The following is a 13678-nucleotide window of genomic DNA, read 5'->3' on the forward strand; positions in this document are numbered from 1 at the left end:
TAGAAAGAGGAAAGGGTTTTTGGAAGTTTAATAATTCATTACTTGAAGACGAGGAATTTGTAAAGTTGATTAAAGAAACTATAAATGTAACTGTTGAGCAATACAAAAATAAAACTAATGACGAGACTATAAACCAATTCACAATCAATGATCAGCTTTTATGGGACACCTTACTACTTATGATTCGGGGGAAGACAAAATGGTATTCATCGTTGAATTTTTTTTTTACAATCAATAGACAAAAAGAGTTCGAAATTGAACTTGATAGACTAACACAAAAAATAGATGATACAGAAGATATTAATGTTAAAAACAAACTGATCAAAAATGTTAAATTAATTAATGTTGAAATTGAAAAAATTAGTTGCATAAGAGCTAAAGGGAATTTTGTTAGATCAAAAGCAAGATGGGTTGAGAAAGGTGAAAAGCCCACAAAATATTTTTTAAATTTAGAATCTAGAATTTTTTTAAATAAATCTTTTGTAGAATTAGAGACAAATGATGGTCAAACAATCAAAGACACGGTGAGTATAATAGAGGAAACTAAGTCTTTCTTTAAAAAACTTTATTCGAAAAAACACAGTAAGTGAAGTAAACTTAGAAGAACTCTTTTCATACAATGACTCGAGTGAGTTCACAAAATTAGACCCAGATACTTCTGAACGTCTGGAAGGTATACTATGTTATGATGAAATCCTACAAGCTCTTAAAATTATGAAAAATGAATAAAGTCCTGGCCCTAATTGATTGACAGTAGAATTTAAAATAAAAAAATTGGAGAGATCTAAACAAATATCTAATAAATTCTTTAAATTATGCATATAATAATGGAATGCTCTCAGTTACCCAAAAACAAGGTTTAATAACTTGTATTCCAAAAGCAAATAAAAACAAGAAACTTAAAAAAAATTGGAGACCTATCTCTTTACTTAACGTGTCTTATAAATTAGCATCAGCTGCTATAGCCCGAAGAATAAAGTCGGTCCTTCCAATTATTATAAGTGAAGAACAAAAGGGATTTCTATCAGGTAGATTCATCGGTGAAGTGACACAATTGGTATATGATATTATGAATTATACTGAAGAACATAATATCCCAGGCTTATTATTATTGATTGATTTTGAAAAAGCCTTTGACTCGGTAGACTGGGATTTTATTCACAAAGTATTAAAGTTTTTTGGTTTTGGAAGATCGATTCAGAAATGGGTTTACTTATTTCAGAGAGATAGCCTATCTAGTGTCCTTGTAAATGGATTTGCTTCATCTTTTTTTAACCTAGGAAGAGGGTGTAGGCAGGGCGATCCAGTGTCTCCATATATTTTCCTTCTCTGTGCAGAAATATTAGCCAGACTAATAAAAAACAATAATAATATAAAAGGAATAAAACTTAGTAACATTGAATATTTATTTATTCAATTTGCAGATGATACAACAGTAATATTAGATGGAACGGAGAAAAGCCTATATGCTACTCTGAATACTTTAACATTTTTTTCTAGATTTTCAGGTCTTAAAGTGAATGTGGAGAAAACTAAATTGATTTGGATAGGATAAAAAAAACGTCGTTATAAATTATGTAAAGAATGGAAACTTGATTGGACAGACCAGTTTAATTTATTTGGAATTAAGTTTGATGTTGATTTAGAAAATATAGTTAAAATTAATTATACTGATAAAGTGAAAGCTATTGAGTCTTTAATGAATATTTGGTCAAGTAGAACTTTAACACCATTAGGAAGAAACACGGTTGTAAAATCCTTATTTATGGCAAAACTAAATCATTTATTTTCGGCCATTACAAATCCGACTACTAATTTAATACTAGAATTTCAAAAGAAACTTTTAAAATTTATATGGAAAGGAAAACCAGATACGGTCAAATGTGTAGAAATGAATTACAATATTAGAGATGGAGGTATTAAAGTTCCCAATGTCCAAATGTTTATTATGGCACAAAAGATTACTTGGATCAAAAAATTATGTAGAAGTTCTAATTTGAAATGGAAATTGTTAACACTAAACGTGATTAATAAGTTTGACCATATAATGGAATTTGATCCAGATTATATTGAAAAAAATATTGTGCCAACAGTAAAAAATAACTTCTGGAAAGACACTTTATTGGCTTGGTGTGCATACCTCAAAATATGTAAGAACAAACTCAGTAGTGACAATGACATACAGTCTCAATTTATTTGGTATAATGAAGACATTAAAATAAATAATAAATCAGTATTTTATAAAGACTGGTATGAAGCAGGGGTTAGGTATATAAATGACTTAATAGATAGCAATGGTAAATTTTATACATATGAACAATTTATTACAATATATAATGTTAAAATTAATTTTATATATTACTATAGTATTTTTAGTGCAGTCAAGTGGTATTGCAAGATACATATTATAAAACAATTCAAAATAAAACTAAAAAACCGCATTTTTCCTTACAATAATTCTAAGCTCAACATAAACTGCAAAGGCAGTAAAAATTATTATAATATATTGCTTGGATCAAAATTTCAAAAAACCCCATACAATTTAAAATGGGAAATTGAGTTAAACTGTCATTATCAAGAATATGATTGGAAACTTAAGAATGCAATGCCGTTTTGCTGCACGGACAACACAGAATTAAGATGGTTTCAATATAAAATTATCCACAGAATATTACCAGATAACCGTTTTTTACATACCATAGGATATATCGAGTCTCCACTTTGTTCCTTTTGTAAAGATGAAATATCAACATTAATTCATTTATTTTTTGACTGTAGTCAAATTAATCCCATTTGGAAAGGGTTGACATAATGGATCCTTGAAAAAATAGGTATATCAATAAATTTTAAAAAAAAGAAGAGTAATTTTGGGTTTTAGAACAAGTAACAATGATCAGTTAATTTAATTATATTATTAACTAAGCAAATTATATTTAAGAGTCACATGAAAAGTTATACATGTATTCCAAATATGGAATGGATTAAAAAAGAATTAGATATATATTATAATATTACAAAAAGTGTAGCCTTTTCCAAGTGTGAATATGATAAAAAAAAAAAAAAAATTGGTCAGTGTGTCATAATTATTTAAGGAATAAATTTAATTATTGTTTATTTATTCATTTTAATTTTTTTAATTTATAATTTTTTTACTTTTCTTTCTTTTTCTTTTCCATATTCACTTTCAGATAACATTGCTGTTGTAGTAAGAATTGTATCTTGATGTTGCTATATATTGCTGTTGAATGTATGTACGTATGTATGTAAATGTTTATCATATGTATGTATGGTTATGTAAACAAAAAAATGGTTAAATAAAATAAAAAAATAAAAAAAGTAATGCTAAGAGTTATTCTTAACTATATCACCAAGATGTAACTTTTGTTGTCTCAGAATGAATTAATGAATGTTTAATGTCACCCCAGCATAAAAATACACATCGGCTATTGGGTGTCACAAAAGGTAAGTATATGAAAATATTATTGTTGCCTCAGATGGCTATGGCATGTTACAGGTATGGGAATTTAAAGAACTCAGTGATCGAAATAAGCATTGTCCCGACAAGTGAAAATCTATTCCGACAAGTGAAAATCTATTAGAACAAGCAAAATGTAAACATATTTCAGTGCAGTTTCATTTTTAGCAATCACAAATATCATCCCGATAATTGGAAAGAAAGAAATGTTTTATTTAACGACGCACTCAACACATTTTATTTACAGACATATGGTTAAGGACCACACAGATTTTGAGAGGAAACCCACTGTCGCCATTTCATGGGCTACTCTTTCCGATTAGCAGCAAGTGATCTTTTATTTGCACTTCCAACAGGCAGGATAGCACAAACCATTGCCTTTGCAGAACCAGTTATGGTTTGGAGTCGGTATCTGGATTAAAAAACCCATGCCTCAACTGGGATCCGAACCCAGTACCTACCAGCCTGTAGACCGATGGCCTAACCACAACACCACCGAGGCTGCCCTAGCACAAAAATACACATTGGTTTATTGGGTGTCACAATAGGTAAGTATATGAAAATATTATTGTTGCCTCAGATGCCTAAGGCATGTTACAGATATGGGAATTTAAAGAAGTGTTCTATAAATTATTCTCAGCTCATATGGCAGTCACAACTGGCTAATTATTTCCTTTAGCATAAACAATGATATTCTGAAAACAAAAACTAAAAAACCCCACTGTAACAAATTTCCTTTGAATTTCCTCCCCAAATAAAATAACATAAGCAAGAAAGTTTACAGTACTTGTATGACGATAATAAATTGGAAAGTATGTTTAACTTGCTTGATATTAGTCACACTCATATTAAGGCAGACACAACGTTTCTTACCTTATCCTGTAAAACGGAAATAATTAAAATGTTAAAACACAAATCCAGGCATGCATAGATATCTAAAAATATATATATATATTTATTTAACTACACTATATTAAACTTAATATTTTATATTTGTATTAAAGAATACCATAAATAAAAAAAATGGAAAAAAAGAGAGAAAAAAAGTTTGGTGTATTTGTTTGCATCAAATTCTGTATATTCTAAAAAGTACCAAAATACCTACAGGTGTTATTTTAATTATAGAATTAAACAAATCCCAAAAATACAATTATAATTCAAAACAATTTTAATACCTACCTCTGGTGCATGCAACTACACCAAAATAAATACATTTTATTCAATATTTCTTGATTGATTACAACCAATGTCTAATTGAAAGTAACATGAATGGATGTCTAAATTACATCCCAGCACATTGTGAACAAATGGAAATTAGGAACCTGATATGTATAAAACCTGTTGACAAGGGTATAAAAGAAAAAAGCTGCTGTCACCACATTCCATGAACAAAAATTTAATATTTAAAAAAAAAAAAAAAAAACCCCAGAACAATCAATATCTTTTTATAAATGTTGACAATAATAATTTAATAAAAAAGATTTCTGAAATTAAAATATATTGACCATACAAATGTTATAATTTGGATGTGAAAATGAACGATAATATTAGTTTTCAATGGAAATGTTAACTTTGGGGCAAGGGGGAAGCAGGATAAAATAATAACAATGGAACAAAAACACCAGTCCAAATTCACAAATACTGTAATACTAAACACTATGCATTTATCAGCTGCCATCTTTGATTTTGCACATACAATAAAAAATAATATCTGTGCTATTGGTTTGGACAGATGGGTACAAAGAGAATTAGTTGTAATAAGTTTAAATTTGTTTTGTTTAACGACACCAGCAGAACACATTGACTTACTAACCATCGCCTATTGTAAACCAAACATTTGGTAATCCTGACATAATCTTAGAGGAAACCTGTAACATTTTGTTTTCAGTAGCAGCAAGGGAGGCTTTATATGTACTTTTCCACTGGCAGGATAGCATATACCACAGCATTTGATATAGCAATCATGGGACACTGATTGGGACTGGAAAAAACAATCAAAGCATGGGTCCACTGAGCTATAACCCTCCTCAAGAATGTTTTAGGGTTTTTGTTTTTTTACAGCACCTGCAATATTACTGTCAGGTGTCAATAAAAGAAAACTTCCACTGCTGCCTCACAGACTGCTGTTTCTTATTAGCAGCAATCAGTATTTTAGATACATTTTCCTACATGACCACATGTATCACAGCTTATGGTATATACCAGTCATGCAACCATGGTTAGTTGGAATACAGAAAATTACAAGTTAAATGTTCTATGCCTGGTGGAATATGTTTAGCCTTTGTCAAAAGTTTTAAATATTTATCTTGGTCATTTAAAGGATATGATGGCTGCTTTGAATGTAGAACAAGTTTGTATTACAGTCTATTAAAGGCATATTGTCACAGACCACTGACCTATTTAATTGTCTAACAAAGTATTACCTGAACAAATATAATTTGATTTGTCCCTAAATATACTTTATTCAACCATCTTCATAACCACCATACTCCATTTATTAATGATATTTTGTAAAAATAATTGAATTATGGTAATGGTCCATAATTCAAAAACTAAAATTGTCGAGAGGGATGACATGGATTTCATCCCATCATGGTTCAGTTAAGGTGGTGCAATAGCTAGATTTGGTTTCCAACAATTAATGTAATTTTTTATTTATTATCCATTTTTAGAGAAATAAAGTCCTTAAATCTGTGACAGTATGCCTTTAAGACTTTGCCAGGGACTAGTATAGCACATTAAAACGAGATGTCAGTAAGAGTATTTGGCTGAACTGATTCAATCACGAATTCAGATTAGAATGGCTTCAGACAAAAATTAGGAAAACTTTGGCTTTACTGGATTTAGAAACATAGAAGGTTATGGTGAACTTTTCATACAAAAACAAGGACAAGAACACTTTTATGGTGGCACTAAAATGTGGAATTCAAAGAAAAATTCTGAAACTTTATCACCTCTTTTTTTTCTTTTTTCTTTTTTAAACTTCAAAATCTTCCACAGATTATTGAAACTAATCTCTACATTCTAATTAAAGTCAAGTATATCAACACAATCAGTTGAGATTTGATTATTTATTGTACATGACGACAATTCTTAATTCACAAACTTTAGAAAGCCGCTGGGTCACCAGACTGTTTATATGTATAATTACATTTTGTATTGTATTGTATTGTGTTATAATGTGAATCACCACCTGTTAACTACAGTCAACAATCTATACTATATACAGTATATAAAACGAGTTACCTTTTTGACATACTGGGCTGCATCTTCTTCTTTATAGACCTCGGCACTGACAGCGCCGCGCCTCACTCGCTTGGTGATGGGATGCGGAGGGGTGATTGGCATTTCATCATCTCTCTCGTCGCTTGGAGGCGTCACTGACTTGTTCTTCAAATGTTCCTGAAATAAAGTAACACACATTAGAACTCGTTAGCAAACAAACTCTAACAGTGATGAGGGAAGCTTCCATTTTGGTGCAAAAATAGCAACAGGGGAGTACCGGTATCATGAACAGGGCACTAACACTATGTGAAAATAGGTATTAACAAAAGCAAATGTTTTACCGTTAATAAAGAGATAGTCCAACAAGAAAGGTTTAAATTTCTTCACAATTCTACTACTTGAATTAGTCAGGCTACACTGGCAGATTTTGATCTCATTTGTATTAAAAATAAACAAATACACAAACCCTGTCCAAAACAAAGTTTTCAAAACCCACATACATGTATCTAAAATGACTTTCTGTCATTGTACTAGCTGTCTCAGTTTGTTTTCAACCGGAAGGCCAAATATTCTATCTATTTATGTAACTTGCTAAGAATAAAATGGATTTTGATAAGAGTCTTAAGACACACCAATCAATGAAATGTCTGCATTGTCTGGTAAATTCAATTATCTGTAAATTTCTTGCTCCAGCCAGTGCACCACGACTGCTACATCAAAGGTCGTGGTATGTGCTATCCTGTCTATGGGATGGTGCATATAAAAGATCCCTTGCTGCTAATAGAAAAGAGTAGCCCATGAAGTGGCGACAGCGGGTTTCCTCTCTCAATATCTGTGTGGTCCTTAACCATATAACCGTAAATAAAATGTGTTGAGTGCATCATCAAATAAAACATTTCCATCTTCTTCATTTATCTGTAACTAATTTAAAGTAATGCTGTTAATGCAGCTAGTAGGTGTCAAGCATAAAACATACTGTACATACACAAGTAATTATTATTCATTGTCTACTGTAAGAAAAAATTAACCAGCTGATATACAGATTAGCAACAAAGGTTCTTCTTCAATTTTCATTAACGATACCTTTAATATATCAGATAAGCAACCCTGGCTGGAAAACAAAAGTTACCACACACCCACCCACCAATTAAAAAAGGTTTTAATAATACTGCAGCACAGTTTTGACTATGGCTATTTGATGTTAAATATATAGGTATTGAAATAAGCAATATATCTGGTTACCACAAAATACAGATCTAGGGCCCTGTTCCATGAAGCGATCTTAGCCCTAAGATCACCTTAAGTGCATAAGGTAACTATGCACATAAGGTGATCTTAGAGCTGAGACTGCTTCGTGGAATGTGGCCCTGGTTACCTATAGCTAGTGACACATTTATATTTGCATTATTATTACTATAAAATCTCTTCACAGACACACTTATATTTCATTCATATCCAATATTCATTCATATCACTGTTCTTATCACTGTATTGGTACTGTGTGTGTATCTAAATAACACTCGATTGATCAAAGTAAGGTGGTGTGTCGTTGGAGTTCAATATGTTTTGTGGACAAAGAAGTATCGTTCTAGACTTTCTTTACATGTGGTTACCTAAACGACTGTTTTCGACTTATTTTAATGCCTGAACATTATATGTATGTATGTATGTATTCAGAGAGAGAGAGAGAGAGAGAGAGAGAGAGAGAGAGAGAGAGAGAGAGAGAGAGAGAGAGAGAGAGAGAGAGAGAGAGAGAGAGAGAGAGAGCACAAATTATAATAGAGAGAGTGCTACTTCTACAAATCAGCAAAAGCCTAAATAAGTCTTAAAACATTAATTACTCTTCTTCGTCTTAGACAACTGGAAAAACAAAAAGCTAAATATAAAATAACCACCAGTACACTGAAAGACAAAACCAAGAAGGGTAACTCTTGACACCTTGACTGAAAGAACAACTCATTCCAACAACTTATTCTAGCAGAAGACATCTTAGAGAGTGAGTGATCAATAACTGTCAGCAGAAGCATTTCCGTCATTCTCTGTCTGGCACACCAATGTGCTCTTGATACACTGTAAATCAGGAAAATAATGCGTCATCATATTACTGCACTGGGACAGGTACACTAAAATGTGTCTGGCAAATTCAACTTTTAAAGATCACACTTCGAGCACAAATACTGAGTTATTTTCACTGAATTTATTTTAGCTAGCATCAACTAAACAATAGCAGTTGGCATTTGTTTGTAATCAAACCAATGGAAGCTAGCCATTTGTTTTAATTGGTAGCACTCATTCCAGCCAGTGAACCACGACTGGTATATCAAAGGCCGTGGTATGTGCTATCCTATCTGTGGGATGGTGCATATAAAAGATTCCTTGCTATTAATAGAAAAATGTAGTGGGTTTCCTTTCTAAGACTAAATGTCAAAATTAACAAATTGGTAGCAATTTCCTAACGTTCTTATGCATAGCACCAAGGAAATGACAAGGTGTGGAGCTAACATAGTATATCTACCTATAGTCCATCCCACAGAGATTACTTTTTTTTCTTCATACTATGTAATTTATTACAAGTTATTTATTTCCGAGCCAACTGATTTGTAAATTGCACGCACAAATTGTATTTCTCTGTTATTTCCAAAACGCTTTTACTTTTCTTCTTACGTCAAACGATACTGAAATTATTTACAAAATACATTTTAATACAATGATGGGTCAGACTATACATGTAGTATAAACAACAACAACAATTTGTAGACTGTTTCGCTTGTCCAGAATACATTTCTTGATTACTTTCTAATGCTATAAAATAGCACTTTCATTCTAATAGCAAAACGACATCACTAGAGCACATTAATTTATTAATCATTGGCTATTGGATGTCAAACATTTTGTAATTCTGACATATATAGTCTTAGAGAGAAAACCCGCTACATTTTTCCATTAGTAGCAAGGGGTCTTTTATATGCAGCATCCTACAAACAGGGTAAGACATACCACAGCCTTTGATATACTAGTCGTGGTGTGCTGGTTGGAATGAGAAATAGCCCAATGGATTGATCCTAGACAGACCGCACATCAGGTGAGTGTTTTACCACTGGGTTATGACCTGCCCCTTTCATTCAAATAGATCCATCCGCCTCTTTGGTTGGGCACAGGTTAAAAATGTGTGTGTGAAGTAATCATTGCGCTGGACACAATTTTCGCATTAATAATATCTTGTTCGCATTAATTTCATGATTTACAGTATATACTAACTAAAAACATCTTTGTGTGTGGAATACTGTGACTTGTGTAATAGCAAATAAGAGGTTTGCTGGTTCAAGTGACAAGGGTGGGCAAATTTGTTCAGTCCACCAAGTACAGTGAAATCTCTCAAAACCGGACCCTCTGTAAACCGGAATTCCCTCAAAACTGGATGTTTTGTGTGGTCCCTTTTTAAATATCTGTACAGAAGTCTTAAAACTGGACTTTTTACTTGGTCCAGATGGTGTATGGTTTAGAGGAGTTTCAATGTAGCATTACTTCCCGACTATGGTAGTCACAAATTTATCTCAATATTTAAAACAATTTTTTACCACATTTATTCCAACATGCAAAACTGAATGGTGATGTGCAATCTAAAAACAAATATTCCTTTCCTTTGAAACGGCTTCCTCCCAACAGTCTGCTACTTTATCACAACCTTTCCTTTTTCACTGCCTCAACTACCTCTTGATTCTCAAATAATCCATTTTTGCAGCAAGTGCTGATGTGCTGTCAATAGTGGAATGTAAAAATCAGCCAGCTGTCCATCATATCACAATAAACATAATGGCAATAACTCATTCCGGGTTTACATAGTAGAACTTGGAAAGCAAAATCCAAGCACTTAATTTCTAGGCACTTTTCGTTTCAAAATTAATTTTCAAAAGCCTATTTGTTCACTACATTAAAACTATTGAAATTGAATATAAAATAAATGTGACAGGGATGGGCAAGGGATTTGGCCTGAAATGTCAAAGGTGCCCTGCTGTTGGCATAAGCATTACATGTAGGAGGCCATTCAACTGTTGCATAATGCCCTAAGGGGACAATTAAGTTAATACAAAAAGTTAATTTGGAAGGGGGAGAAGAGGGTGTTTTTGAGTTAAATAAAGTTTAGGAGCAATGAATTTTACATGCATTTACATGCATTTCTCCATTTAGGGCAGTACATATATCCTATCCTTGGATACAACATTAGTACAAAATACAGTTTTCCCACACCTTTCATAAATGAAACTGTATTTTATTTAAACGGTTTATTTTAAAACTCAAAGAACTACTAAGCAAAATCATGCAATACTGTCTTCTTTCCATAATAAAAATATATCTACGATCAATCTTTTATACAAATTGCAGTTTGAAACAAAATATACTTTATAAAATATTCTGAAATACTACAAAATATTAAAAGAAGATAAAATTTCAATGTGTCCTTATTAAACAAATTTTTAACTATTAATCAGGAAATAAATGTTCCTTTGTTGCTGACTACATGTGTACACAATGGATTTCAACTGGCAATATTTTTCAAAACAACCATAATGAGAATATCGACTAAATTATGGCTTGAGCTTTTGCAATCTCCTTGGACAATTCCGTGAATCATCACCTCAGATGGAAAACTGTCAACTGGAGTCTTGGTTGATCCAGACACTTGTTTTAGCATATCAGAGTTTGACTGTAAGTGTATCTAGTTAGCAATGTGGTCTTTATCTTCAAAGAAGGGACAGGACGTGGCCCAGTGGTAAAGCACTCGCTTGATATGCAGTTGGTTTAGGATTGATTCCTGTCAACGGCCCATTGGGCTATTTTTCATTCCAGCCAGTGCACCATGACTGGTATATCAAAGGCTGTGGTATGTGCTATCCTGTCTGTGGGATGGTGCATATGAAAGATCCCTTGTTGCTAATGGAAAAATGTAGCAGATTTCCTTTTAAGACTACATGTCAAAATTACCAAATGGTTGACATCCAATAGTCAATGATTAATAAATGAATTGCCTCTAGTGGTGTCGTTTAGAAGAATTTTTTTTTTTTAATGTTTCACCTTCAAAGAAGTTCTTCAACATCTGTATTTGTTCTTTCTTTAAAAATGAGACAATATCATACTGCTTTTGCATAAAGAAAATTATCTTCAGCTTGTTACTAAACTCTTTGGGGACTGTGTATAAAGCAGATTTTTATCAGCAAGTCTAAGGATTCTCAGCATACTGTTCTGCTTCGTGCATCCTAAAATAAGATACCAGGGAAACCATGATTGGCTGCGAGGTTCTCCGAATGCTTTTAGCCAATGTCTACCAGTACTAGTAATAACAATAATTTAAAAAAAATCAAAGCTGATTGCTTTTCCCAGCAGTTTACAGGTCAATAACCAGTTAGGTGTATTTCTGTTAAAACCAGGGCTCAGTTGAAGGCTGTAGTACTTGTACATATATGTGATGTCTTCTCATTAGGAGATTAGGAGACTAATGACACAAGACTGTCCTATTCTGTTTCATGAATGGTCAAGACATAAGACACCTTTTTACTCAATAAAAACAAGGTTCCATATTGACAGGGAGAAAGACGCAATTATCATGCAAAATACAAGCAGCATTTCCCCCCATCTTAAAGCATTGGTTAACTTCAAATTAAGAAACAAGGCACTGGAAAGGCTGCAAATCCCTTTACAGTTTTGCAACAATACTGCAAAGTTTCATGAAAATTAGAATGACTGAATGAATGTTTAACATAAAAATCAGATAAGCAATGAACTCTGCAGACATAATTTTTAATTTCTCGCTCCAGCCAGTGCACCAGGACTGGTACATCAACGGCCATGGTATGTGTTATCCTATCTATGGGATGGTGCATATAAAAGATTCCTTGCTGCTAATCAAAAAGAGTAGCCCATGAAATGGCAACAGCAGGTTTCCTCCTTCAATATCTGTGTGGTCCTTAACCATATGTCTGACGCCATATAATTGTAAATGAAATGTGTTGAGTGCGTCGTTAAATAAAACATTTCCTTCCTTCCTAATTTTTATTCTCAGTACCTTTGATGCAGAAAGACGAAACGAGCCCATTCAAGTTATGTTACTATTTCTATGTGACATTTCATGAAAATCAGATGAGAAATGAAGTCGGTAGAGTGTGTCACATAGTCAAGACATATCACCTCAACAACTCATCATGAGGAGATAATTAATGCTAGTTATATCAACGTAAAGAGAACCAATATTAAATTATATGTCATATGTAACCAACAACAACAAAAATTCTTACTTTTATAAAATCAGAGTATGGTTTTTATCAAAATAAGCTGTCATGAACTCTTTCTCAGTTTGTAGCATTTGCTTCCAGTTTAAAATGTGAGAGCCTTGCAGAAATAGCAGCCCATGTAGTGGGAGCAGGTTTCATCTTGTACAACCACCATTTTCAGGACCAAATTACTACCGAGTATACAGTGACTTTCCCATTTTTTTAAAAACTTTTTAATGTATTACACACCTTTTTAAGATCTGTTGATCACGTTGCTTTAATAATGCTACATGCAAAGAACTCATTTTGTTTCTCCTCTCACTTCCTGCAGATCACTTAGGAGAGACAAATTCATGCTCTGTCAATCGATGAACATTCAGCATGCTCAAGTTGAAGATAATAGCGATCTGCATAAAATTACCATTTCTCAACCCTGACTTGCATACATCTGTTTGCTTCTCTCTTCTTGGTTTTTTTTTTTTTCGCATTTGTGTCGCTGAGGTAAATTTTACTTTCAACAATGCATTTATCATGAGCTTCAGGAGACATTGGGTGTGGGTGTACGAGGGTGTGAATATGAGGGCTAGAGAGAAGAAGGGCTGCTAATGTAACCTCACATGATACAATGCTTTTTTTTCAGAGGCGTAAGAAGATAATGCTTTATGGGGGTTTTCAAATGTTTTTTTCTAACATATTTTATATTTCCTATAAT

The 13678-nt window shown here is 32.7% G+C and overlaps 1 protein-coding gene across 2 annotated transcripts in view; it reads right to left on the reverse strand.

Annotated features, from left to right (window-relative positions):
- Window positions 1-13678, reverse strand: part of LOC121379171 (cAMP-dependent protein kinase regulatory subunit) — a 157709-nt gene that overhangs the window by 60399 nt on the left and 83632 nt on the right. For both annotated transcript variants that reach the window (XM_041507670.1, XM_041507669.1), the window contains exon 2: window positions 6722-6877. In XM_041507670.1, the coding sequence (XP_041363604.1) occupies window positions 6722-6877 (156 nt within the window). The remainder of the gene's footprint in view (window positions 1-6721; window positions 6878-13678) is intronic.

The sequence above is a fragment of the Gigantopelta aegis genome, chromosome 8, assembly GCF_016097555.1.
Source record: "Gigantopelta aegis isolate Gae_Host chromosome 8, Gae_host_genome, whole genome shotgun sequence".
In the NCBI taxonomy this organism is placed as follows: Eukaryota; Metazoa; Mollusca; class Gastropoda; order Neomphalida; family Peltospiridae; genus Gigantopelta; species Gigantopelta aegis.